At 30.4% G+C, this 12,859-nt stretch overlaps 3 protein-coding genes across 8 annotated transcripts in view; 2 read left to right on the top strand and 1 right to left on the bottom strand.

The window, feature by feature from the left end:
- Window positions 1-12,859, bottom strand: part of slc12a5a (solute carrier family 12 member 5a) — a 2,560,186-nt gene that overhangs the window by 996,864 nt on the left and 1,550,463 nt on the right. The gene's annotated exons all lie outside the window — the stretch shown is intronic.
- nav1b (neuron navigator 1b) overlaps window positions 1-12,859 on the top strand; it is a 947,042-nt gene that overhangs the window by 237,468 nt on the left and 696,715 nt on the right. The window lies entirely within an intron of this gene.
- mybphb (myosin binding protein Hb) overlaps window positions 669-12,859 on the top strand; it is a 53,323-nt gene continuing 41,132 nt past the window's right edge. For 3 of the 6 annotated variants that reach the window (XM_087255001.1, XM_087255000.1, XM_087255003.1), the window contains exons 1-2: window positions 669-995; window positions 6,813-6,947. In XM_087255001.1, the coding sequence (XP_087111127.1) occupies window positions 716-995; window positions 6,813-6,947 (415 nt within the window). In that variant the 5' untranslated portion in view covers window positions 669-715. 6 annotated transcript variants of the gene reach the window in all.

The raw sequence follows: 12,859 nt of genomic DNA on the forward strand, positions 1-12,859 counted from the left end.
CTCAATTTTAATAAACTATGTGAAATCTGACTTTTTAAGTCAGACTTACAACTAACCCTCTGTCTGTTATAACTTGCCCCGCAGGTGGGGTAAATAGTAACATTTTTACTCCTTGTACTTTTAGCAATACTGCACAGAAGCCATAGGTTCGGCAATCATACCAGTGCTCATTTAAGAGGCTTGTGTGTTGTTGATATATATATATATATATATATATATATATATATATATATATATATATATATATATATATATATATATATATATATATATATATATATATAAATGGTTTGTCTAAGCCCATTAACTTGTTCATTATTTGGCCAAAACAAAAAAGTGTTACTTTGTGCCTTGCTGTCCCACTTCTCTCCTATTCTTCACAAAAAAAAGTATAATTTTAAGACTAGTATACGAATTAGGACGCAGCATAACTTAATTTACCTTTTGTTGTCGTTTGAACGCATTTTTAAGTTTTACTCATGTGATTTGTCTAACTAAATGAGTGTAGGCCTATACACTGTACTTCTGAGGGCGCCCCTTCCCCCTTCTCGTCACCATCAGCTGAAGTGTCCGTGATGCTCAACTCCTCAGCGGACACTTGAGACTCTTCCTAGGGGAGGAGTTGGCCGTGCCTGAGCCTATAAATCCGGGGTGACCCTCTCCAGGCTGAGCCGAAGGACTTACTAGGTCAGAGGGATCCCTGAAGCGGACAAGCATGCCGGCAAAACCAGCACCGATAAAGAAGTCGGCTAAGGCCGCGAAGAAGGAGGAGCCGGCACCCGCACCTGAACCCGAGCCCGCGCCAGCGCCTGAGCCCGCTCCAGCCGAACCCGCACCGGAGCCTGCGCCCGCCGAGCCCGCTTCAGCAGAGGCCGCCCCAGCTGAAGGAGCCCCGGCGGAGGCACCGGCTGAAGGAGCGCCCGCGGAAGCAGCAGCACCGGCAGAAGCCCCTCCTGCCGAAGCTCCACCAGCCGAACCCGTAGCTCCTCCTGCAGGTACTGAGCGCGCAGAGACCCCAAACACGCAGAGGATCAGTGAGAAAGTCTAAAGACATATTGGGTTAATGAATCTCTCAAAAACAGAGCTGTAAATAGCTTTTCTTATTCCATAAGAAAAGCAGTCATATTTCAGTCCATAATTACAAGGAAAAATAATAAATTATAGCTAAATGGCCCGAAAAAAAAAAAAATAGAAAGGGACAGTTTATTCTAAGGTATCCTTCACTGAAAGATGATTCATTAGATTTACTATTTTGTTTATGTGACTGGTTGCAAAACTATTTATATTGGCCTGAAATTAAAAATAAATTGAATTTGTTTAAATTCGGCAAATGTAAACTATTTGCAACCAACTAAAAAATGTAGAAATCAAATGCATCGGTTTTTTTTTTAGTTCTGTTACTCATGTACTTTATTAATTACAAATCATTAGGCATAGTTATAAGCAACTAAACCTAACCCCATCCATATAGCAAATATACATCTAATCAATTCATACTATTAAATTAAATGTAGGAAAATATTAATCGGATAAAGTGAGTACAGAAAAAAATACCTTAACATTTTAATAGTAAATATTCATGTCTATATTTAGCAGTGCTATATATATATATATGTACACACACAAACACAATAGTGAACATTTGAAGTGGATCACATCCTTCAAATGCTGACTGCTATACACTGTACTTAAAATGTATTGTAAGTACTGTTATAAAAATCTTACCATGCTTGTTCTAAAAATAGATCATGTTCTGTATGGGTGTTACATCTTCTTATCCTTGTGATTTCTGGTGAAATATGGCACTGTTTTTGTGAGATCTATCCAGAGATTGTGTTGGATCTATCATGCTATCATTACATGCAAACAAACAAACAAACAGACACTATTAACAAAATGCATGTCATAACAATTATCTCAATGCACGAGAACTCAATGCACATTACTGCCGGAGCCAAGAGCTCTTGGTAGCTACTTGGAAAATATCTGAGTACAGCTGATGGTTTAAAAAAAACAGCAGCGAGCGTCTACACCTGTTAACCTCTCCTCACTTCCACACCATACTGATCACAGCAGCTGTTCAGGCTGAATTACCCACACCCGCGCCGCTACTCTGGGTGTCTTTAATATGATGAAATAAGCATGGTAATAAAGAAATATCTATCTTTTATTAGTTAAAAAGCTGTTTAATCATTCTACTCACACCCGTTCTCCTACCTTTGGGTGTCTTTGAAATAAAAATAAATTTAATAAAATAATAATAGAGATAACAAATAATAATAAAATCGGTCTTTTATTAGTTAAAAAGCTATTCAGTTGACCCACTCAAACTCGTTCTGCTACTATGGATCTCTTTGAAATAAGAAAAATTATATATATATATATATATATATATATATATATATATATATATATATATATATATATATATATATATATATATATCAAATTAAATAATAATAGAAATTCAAAAAATATGCTTTGCTACTTTAGGGGTCTTTGATATCCAAAAATATGATGATGATGATGATGATAATAATAATAATAATAATAATAATAATATTTCTTTTAGTTAAAAAGCTGTTTAGTCTGACCTACTCAACTCCTGCTTTTCTACTTTGGGTGTCTTTGTAATAAAATACTACTACTAATAATAATAATAATAATAATTTTTATTATTATTATATCAATTAAAAAAATCTCTGCAACTTTGAGTCTTTTAAATGCAAATAGTTAATAATAATAATAATAATAATAATAATAATAATAACAATAATAGTAATAACAATAATAGTAAGCTATCTTTTATTAGTTAAAAAGGTTTAGTCAACCTACTCAACACCTGTTCTGCTACTCTGGCTGTGTTTGATTTAATAAAATAATAATAATAATTAAAACTATATTAATACATTTAAAAAAAATCTACTCTACTACTTTAGGGGTCTTTCATATCCAAAAATATATAATTATAGTATTAATAATAATACAAATTTTTTGTTTATCTTCTATTAGATGAAAAGCTCTTCAGTCTGACATACTCAACACTCGCTCTGCTACTTTGGGTACCTTCAAAATAAAATAATAATAATAATAATAATAATAATAATAGACATTTAAAAATAAATAATCTGCTCTGCTACTTAAGAGGTATTTGATATGCAAAATAAATAAATAAATAGATAATTAATAATAATAATAATAATAACAGTCTATCTTTATTTAGTCAAAAGGCTGTTCAATCGTCCTACACCTGCTCTGTTACTTTGGTTGTCTTTGATATAAAAAAAGAGTATAATAATAATAAAAATAATAATAATAATAATAATAATAATAATAATAATAACATTAATAAAAAAACATAATAATCACAACAATTATGATAATAATAATAATTTAATGAATAAAAAGCTTTTCAGTAGACCTGTTCAAAACCAATTCTTCTACATTTGTTGTCTTTGAAAAAAAAAACATAAAATAAAACAAACAATAATAGGGGTTTTCTCTCTCTCTTAGGGGTCTTTAATATCCAAATATAATAATAATAATAATAATAATAATAGTAATAATAGTTATAATAGTAATAAATCTATATTTATCTTTTATATTTATTTTTAATAAAATAAATAATAGTTTAAAATAAATGTGTATTAGTTAAAAGGCTCTTTAGTATTATTGTTATTAGTAGTATAATTACTATTATAATTATTATTGAAATTATTAAGCATATTCTCTCATTTGTGCTTTCCTAAAATAAAATGATGGTACCTTTTTTTAAAATAATTGTATACAGTTCCCACTTTAGTTTATCATAATTTACAAAGGTGACACAGAGATTATTTTTATATATCAATATGTTGTTTTCTTAAAGGGATATGACATAAAAATAAAAGATTAAAATGTACTCAATATTTACACACTCTCAAGTGGTTCCAAACCTTTTTGAGTTTCTTTTTTTGAATAGATATTTTGAAGAATGCTAGAAACCGGTAACTTCTGTAATAGGGGAGAAATGCAAATCCACTAATGTAAAGCTTACATTATTTTCGCAAAACTCCATCAAAGACCTTCTTGAGAGCTTCTACAGAAGCCTAGTTGCTTTGTGCTTAAACTCCTTCAGTATAATCTGCGGTCATTCATGTGATAATCAGTGTGCTTTACTCTCTAACTAAAGCAGAGCGTGCTTTTCACCACCTGTGCAATTATTATTTTAACAGCAGCTCTATCCACTGAGACAGAGATATTTCAAGCTCGAGGCGAATGCCAGCGTCCCTATTTAGAGTTTTAGCACAATGGATGAGGAACAATAAATATTTAACGATGATGTTTTAATTAGCAAGACCAAAGTTTTTGATTAAGAAGGTAAGTTTATTGTCAATTATTCACAGATTTTTGGTTTGAAATAAAAAAAAAATTAATAGAAGATATAATAATGATAGCTTAATACATCAACAACAAACCAAAATGGTTTTAAGTATATTCAACTACACTCAAACAAAGTTTTTTTTGGCTTGTTCAAGCTACTTAATTAAAATGAGCTGAAACAACACAATTCTTGAGATTTCATTGGGATAACTTAATTTTTTATGTTCAATCCACATAAATTTGTTAAAAGTGTTAAGTAAACTTAATTCATTTGTGTTGGGTCAACATGAAGGATTTATGTGGAGCCCTGCATTTTTTACAGTGTATTTTGTGTGGTGTGCTTACTGTATTCATGTCTTAACACAAATGAAGTTAACTATTTAAGTGGATTGATCATACAATATTTAAGTTTTCCCCTCAAAAAAAGCTTGAGAATTGTGTTGCTTCAACTCATTTTAAATAAGTCGTTCAATACATTTTTTGAGTCTTTGCTATCATTATTTTGTATTATTGTTTACTCAAGATTAAATGTACTGAAACATATTTGAAACAGACAAATATTTGTGAATGTCACCGATCTCAATATGACCAAAAATTGTCTGATGTCTTCGCTTAGTGACTACTTGCACTGAAAAATAGGACGTTTGCTGTTTGGTCAAACTACTTATGTATTTAAAATGAGCTGAAACAACACAATTGTTGAGGTTTTTAGGGGACAACTTAATTGTTTTATGTTCAATTCACTTCAATTTGTAAAAACTAATAAGTTAACTTAATTCCTTCATGTTGCCCAAACACAAATCAATTATATGGAACCGAGTATTTTTTTACAGTGTGATTCCGGTTTGTTATTTTGAGTTATGCATGCAGAAGCTTAAATGTTTGGTCTATTCTAATATTTTACTAACATTTAAAAGTGCTTTTGCTGCAGGAGCCGCTGCACACGCTGCTGAGGCCCCGCTGATATTAATATCAGTGATGATAAACATGTGTTTGCTGTCTAAAGCGTGCTCAAAGTCAACATGAAAGAGGAAGTGTTTGTAACCCTTTCAGCTTCCTTAATTCCGCAAAACCAGTCATAAGTGTACATTTGATTTAAATATGAAAAAATATAAAATCTGAGACTTCAGAGATATCAAAATACTGTAAAAAAACACCTTAAAATTTGTTTTAATTTAATTGTAATGTAATTGCGAAATTGTACCACAAAACAAGGAACAATTAACATCACAAGGCACATTTACTATTAAAAACAAATTTAAAATCTCTTTTAAAAATCTCTTTTAAAAAAAAAGTCTCTTAAAAATGCATAAATATCAACACAAAAATACAGAACGACATTTAAATTGGTTTAAAATTTATCATTTTGACCTATACAGTGCATTTTGTGCATTTAAGTTGATTTAAAATCTACCATTTTGAACTATACAGTGCATTTTGTGCATTTAAATTTATTAAAATCTATCATTTTGACTATACAGTGTATTTTGGGCATTTAAATTGATTAAAAATCTATTATTTTTACCTCTACAGTGTATTTTAGGCTGTTAAATTGATTTAAAATCTATCATTTTGACCGTTACAATTTATTTTGGGCATTTAAATTGATTTAAAATATATTATTTTGACCTATACAGTGCATTTTGGGCATTTAAATTCATTTAAAATCTATCATTTTGACCTATATAATTTATTTTGGGCATTTAAATTAATTTAAAATCAATTATTTTGACCTATACAGTGTATTTTGGGCATTTAAATTGATTTAAAATATATTATTTTGACCTATACAGTCCATTTTGGGCATTTAAATTGATTTAAAATCTATCATTTTGACCTATACAATTTATTTTAGGCATTAAAGTTGATTTAATATCTATTATTTTGACATATACAGCCTATTTTGGGTGTTTAAATTGATTTAAAATCTATTATTTTGACATATACAGTGTATTTTGGGCATTCCTTTGGGCAGTATTTCTTTGGATGTTGGCAAAAATACACCTGTGCAATTTAAGACTGGTTTTGTGGAATAAAAAGCAATGACAAAACAAATGAGGAAGATTTCATGATGACTTTAAAAAAAAAATTCTAATAATGAGCATATAAATGCATATATTTTAAAGCTACTTGTTTGGGGAGGGTAATATGCCAAAAGTTCCCCCAAGCTCTGATGTCATAATTAAACTAAAGCAAAGCTTGAAGCTCTATTATATGCTGCTTTTATTAATGTGCCCTGCTTATTTAACACCAGCTGATGCTGAAGCTCCACCAGCCGAGGAAATCAAAGCTCCTACACCACCACCACCTCCAGGTAAACACACACAAATATAAAGCTTTTCATATCAACAGTATTACTCTTATGTTGATTGTCTTTATTTTTGTAACGGAAGCTTCAGACAGAGTGCCTGATCTAAGTTTGAAGTATTAAATGTGTTATTCTCCTGCAGAGCCCACCAGCGAGCCTCTGGAGCTTGGCGTAGAGGATGTAAATGACACCTCCGTCACCATCTCATGGAGACCTCCAGCAACCATCGGAAACTCCGGCTTGGATGGATACGTTGTGGAGGTCTGCAAGGAAGGAAGTAAGTGCTTACAAATAAATACATCTTGACCATCTGTTGCATACTTGACATAAAAATAATGCAATAATTTACCAACATTCAATATAAATCAAGACAGGTTTAGTTTAGTTAAATTTATTAAATGTTTAATTTATTAAAAACAAAATTATTTAATGAAACAGGTTCAAATGAAAGCTTTTATTAATCACATGCAAAATAAAAGTATTTGTTTACATAAAGTTTCCTATGTATATATGTGTGTGTAAATATGTTAAAGTATATGCAGTGGTCCCTTGTTTATCGGTGGAGTTACATTCTAAAAATAGCCTGCTATAGGCGGAATCTGCGAAGTAGTCAGCTTAATTTTTTATAACTATTACAGTGGTTTTAAGGCTGTAAAACCCCTCGCTACACACTTTATATACACTATACACATTCTCAGACAGGCATTAACATTTTCACATATTTCTCTCTTGTTAAAACACTTTTAAAACTGAAACCCTCATAGAGAAAAAAAGAAGTCCAGTATTGTAGAATGCAAACAAAAACCTAAATCTGCGTAAAAATTCATCCGCGTTATAGCAAGGGACCACTGTACATGTATGTGTTTTGCATTGATATATAAGTATATATATGCATGTGTGTGTGTGTGTGTGTGTGTGTGTGTGTGTGTGTGTGTGTGTGTGTGTGTGAATATATATAAATATATATATAAATATTTATACAACAGTTCTGTCTGGTTCTCGAATCTGATTGGCTGATAGCTGTGATATATTTAAGTAATATCAGCACCCGTACAGCCTCTTTACCCTTTGTGTATTACTCCCCCCACATATAGTACAGCCAGCAAAAAGCAGACACTACAGATCTAAAGTTTAAAAGATGCTTGCTCAGCTGTTTAACTGTCAGCTTATGATTTGAACGCGGAAGAAAGTAGTTCCTCATACAAAAGGGTTTTTGAGACTCTCCATGTTTGATTTTGTTTTTATTTACACAATTATGCGGTCAAACTGTTGTATAAACTCAATATCACACTCGTAGCAGTGCGATATGGCTGTATATAAACACTGGTGGGGGCACTAAGTCACTTGGCCTGCGGCCTCGTGCCAACGAACGCCTCCCACCAGTGCTGATAAACAGCCATATCGCACTGCTACGAGTATATATATATATAAATATATATATATATATATATATATATATATATATATATATATATATATATATATATATATATTGATATATATATATATTTTTTATTTCATGATGATATACTTTTAATTTTCATCCAAAGCTGCAATAATTGATATTGCAATTAATATTGTTATTCATGTCTATTTAGAACAAAAATGATTTAACTACACAAAATGCTTACAGTCATCTTTTAACTAATATCCTTCAAACTACAAGGATTTAGTTCTTTATCAATTTTTAATAATTGAATAAAAGAATATTTTTATTAAAAATATTAAAAAACATTAAGTTTTAAGAGTTTTACAGAAATATATCTTATCCTGGATGATGACAGAACTATATATATATACAGTTAAAGTTAGAATTATTAGCCCCCTTCAAATTTTTTTCTTCTTTTTAAATATTTCCCAAATGATGTTTGACAGAGCAAAGAAATTTTCACAGTATTTCTGATTATATTGTTTCTTCTGGAGAAAATCTTACTTGTTTCATTTCGGCTAGAATAAAAGCAGTTTTTAATTTTTTTAAACACCATTTTAGGGGCGAAATTTTTAGGGGCTCGATAGTCTACAGAACAAACCACTGTTATACAATAACTTGCCTAACTAGCCTTACCTGTCTAGTTAACCTAATTAACCCAGTTAGGCCTTTGAATGTCACTTTAAGCTGTATAGAAGTGTCTTGAAAAATATCTAATAAAATATTATTTACTGTCATCATGGTAAAGATAAAATACATCAGTTATTAGAAATGAGTTATTAAAACTATTATGTTTAGAAATATGTTGAAAAAACCTTCTCTCCATTAAACAGAAATTGGGGAAAAATAAATAAGAGGTCTAATAATTCAGGGGGGTTAATAATTTTGACTTTGACTGTTTATATATATATATATATATATATATATATATATATATATATATATATATATATTTAGTTAGTTAGTATACACTATTATCTTTTATATATAAAATTATATATTATATACTACTATTATTTAAAACATATAGGTGTAAACTATATTTAATATTTACCTACTAAAATAGAATTTTTGAAATGAGAATGAGTACTCTTTTAAATCTGGAAGCATTAACAACTTATATCGAATTATTTATCGTTATTGTTCGATATGGAAAATAATTATTGAATTATTTATTAATTATTGCAATTTTGCTCTATCACCCAGCAAATTAAAATGAAAATTATTTTTGAAAGTGTTATATACAAGAGATACTAAGTCAACACGACAAGTCTAAATGTTACATAACACTGCTCTCTAAAACCAGCATGTCTTTGCTAGTTTTAGATTTATTGATGTGGTGACTCTTGTACCCTCATAAATTTATTTTTATGCATCGACTGACTAGATAACAAGTCGATTTAGACACGTCCAATATAAGTACTGCCAAGAACTGGTTCATTTGGATCTTTAAATGCTTTCTCTGATGTCCCTAGAGTGTGTGCAACCCAAGCTCATTCTGAAAACGTAGCCACGCGGAAGTTTCTGGAAACAGCGATTTACGTGGCTGGAGGTGCGTATGGCCGCATTTCATTTGTTCAAGCGAACGCTATGGGGCTTTGTGATGCCTCTCCTCTTCGCACTTGCCGGCTGGGCTGACGGCTCACCTCCGTTTGGAGGGCTTTCCCGCCGCAACCAGTTTGTCCAGTTAGCTCGTTGTGTTACGTCGACGAAGCGAAGGCCCGGAGCCGCCGTGACGTATGACCGGGTTCAAATCTGGGGAAGAGCAGTTCCAGAAATCAGGTAAGACAAAAAACAGAAACCAAAAAAAAAGCGAACGAGTTGGTAACGGGATGAGAATGTGGTAAAATCCAAAAACGCGGTCAAAAAACGCTGCTTTTCTTTTTCTGGACGGCTTTTGTAAATCGTCGCTTGGGTTTAAGGAAGAAGGATTTTGGGTCGACTAATTGGCCGGCTGCCCAGTCAATCGTTCAATCATTTAGCCAGTCAGGCAGTCGGACAGACGGTCGCTCGACAGCCGCCCCCAGCGACTTTTTACTCTAGAACAGCGCGGGCTCGCGGATTCGAGAAAACAAAAACTGCACAAATATGTTTCTCCCGGGATGTATTTCGTGGTCTCTATAAATGTCCGCGGGGTTATGTTTCCAGAATAAGCCTGGTGTGTGTGTGTGTGTGTGTGTGTGTATGTATGTATGTATGTATGTGTGTGTGTGTGTGTGTGTGTGTGTGTGTGTGTGTGTGTGTGTGTGTGTGTGTGTGTGTGAAGTTTTAGCTCCAAATACCACAAATAATCTTTTATTGCTGTCTGAAACTGACCTTTTTAGGCTTTGATCCTAACTGTGTCGTTTAGGTGACTGCCGCTTTAAATTAAAATGAGATTGTGCTCTTTTCAAAAGAGGGCGGAGCTATGTGAGCCTATGTGTCAGCATAGTGGCTGATTCAAAAACAAAACTAACGTCCTACGGTAATGAGGAAGAGTTTGTCAGTAATAGGCGGGGCTTTCCGCCACTAATTGACATTCTCCCTTTGTATGTGTCATCTTAGTGTTTCTTTTATTAAGAGTGATTATAAAAATTATAATTAATACCATTAGACGCTGGTTGTATTCACAGACTGTTCCCACATAGCTGTGTTTAAAAGTGATATTCGCATAATGGGTCCTCTTTAAATGAAACCCAACACAGCGTTCAAATGTTCATTAGTGTTTTATTAGCTGGTCAAACCCCTGGGCTGCACCTGTCTTCAATCTGTCAACGGCTGCATGTACTGTACAGCAGCTCAGTTCTGGCCCTATATGGACTGAAGCATTTCTAGAAGAGCAGGGCTGGAGCCGTCATGGCAGACGCACTGTAAACAGATTCACACTTGCTGAGCCAGCAGTTAAAATGCTAATACAGTCTGTAAAAATATTTTTGAGTGCATTTTAAAATCTGAATTCATTAAACAGTTTCTAAAGTAAACTTTTGTATTAAATTGTAATACTTGTAATGCAATAATAATACTAATTTCATTTAGAAAGTATTTTTAAAAAGTCTAATTATTCAGCAATGCATTTTTATAATTGTTCAGTTAATTTATGGTTTTGATCAACAATTATGATTTTTAAATTTATTTAAATTTATTTTATATTATTATTAACACTTAATATCAATAATAATGCTTAATTAATTGAAATATTTTTATTTGAAATAAGGCAGTGTGTTTATTTAAAATAATATTTGCATTTGTTTATTTGGTGATATTTTTAATGCAATAATAATACAAATTTTATTATAATATCACCTATCAAAATGTCTACCTAATTAATTAAGGATGCATTTTTATAATTATTAATTGAATATAAGGTTTTGATCAACGATTGTGTTTTTTTTATTTTATTTGAATGTTTTCAGTTCTAATATTAACAAAATATCAATAAAAATACTTAATTTATTGAAATATTTTCTTTCAAATTGCATTTTTGCATTTTTAGGCAGCATTTTTATTTAAAACAATAATATTTGCATGTATACTTTTATTTAGTGATTTTTTTAAATGCAATAATAACACCAATTTTTTATTTAATCATCACTCATAAAAATGTCTATCCAGTTATTCATCTATGCATTTTTATAATTATTAATTTAATATAAGGTTTTGATCAACAATTGTGTTTATTTATTTTATTTCAACATTTTCAGTTCTTTAATTAACACTAAATATCAATAATAATGCTTTATTTATTTAATTGTTTTCTTTCAAAATGCATTTTTGGATTTTTTAGGCAGTGCGTTTAATTTAAATAATAATATTTGCATGTATACTTTTATTTGGTGATATTTTAAATGTGATAATAACAACACATATTTTATTTAATTATCACTATCAAAAAATTCTATCCAATTATTCATGGATGCATTTTTATAATTATTAATTTATTACAAGTTTTTGATCAACAATTGTTTTTGATCAGCAATTTAATGCAACGTTTTCAGTTCTAATATTAACACTTAATATAAATAATAATACTTAATAAAAAAAATTTCTTTCAAAAGGCATTTTTGGATTTTTAGACAGTGTGTTTATTTAAAATAATCATGTATGTATGCATGAGTTTATTTATTGATATTTTTAATGCAATAATAATACAAATTTTATTATAATATCACCTATCAAAATGTCTACCTAATTACTCAAGGATACATTTTATAAATATTAATTTAATATATGGTTTTGATCAACAATTGTGTTTATTTTATTTGAATATTTTCAGTTCTAATATTAACATTAAATATCAATAATGACGCTTCATTTATTGAAATATTTTCTTTCAAAAAGCATTTTTAGATTTTTAGGCAATGTATCTATTTAAAATAAAATGTTTTTATGTACACTTTTACATATATGTAATTATTCAACAATTCATTTTAATAATTGTTAATAATAATTGAATATAGTGTTTTGATAAACAATTCAGATTTTTTTGCTTTTATTTCAGTGCTTTCAGTTATAATATTTACACTTAATATCAATAATAACACTTTTTTGTTTAAATATTTTCTTTCAAAAGGCATTTTAGATGTTTGCTAAAGTAAAACAGCTAAACAGAACTTCTGCAACCTGTACGATTTATCTACAATTAATAAATCTCTTTTATCACAGTTAATGTGATGCAAACACCATTTGTTTTGCATGATTAGTAAAACAGCTACATTTTTAAACTAAATTATTAAAAGCCTTATTAATTAAAAATACTACCTGTTTTAATTTTGAAACACCAG

Source organism: Danio rerio, chromosome 6 (genome assembly GCF_052040795.2).
Source record: "Danio rerio strain M-AB ecotype USA chromosome 6, GRCz13ab, whole genome shotgun sequence".
NCBI classification, from domain to species: Eukaryota; Metazoa; Chordata; class Actinopteri; order Cypriniformes; family Danionidae; genus Danio; species Danio rerio.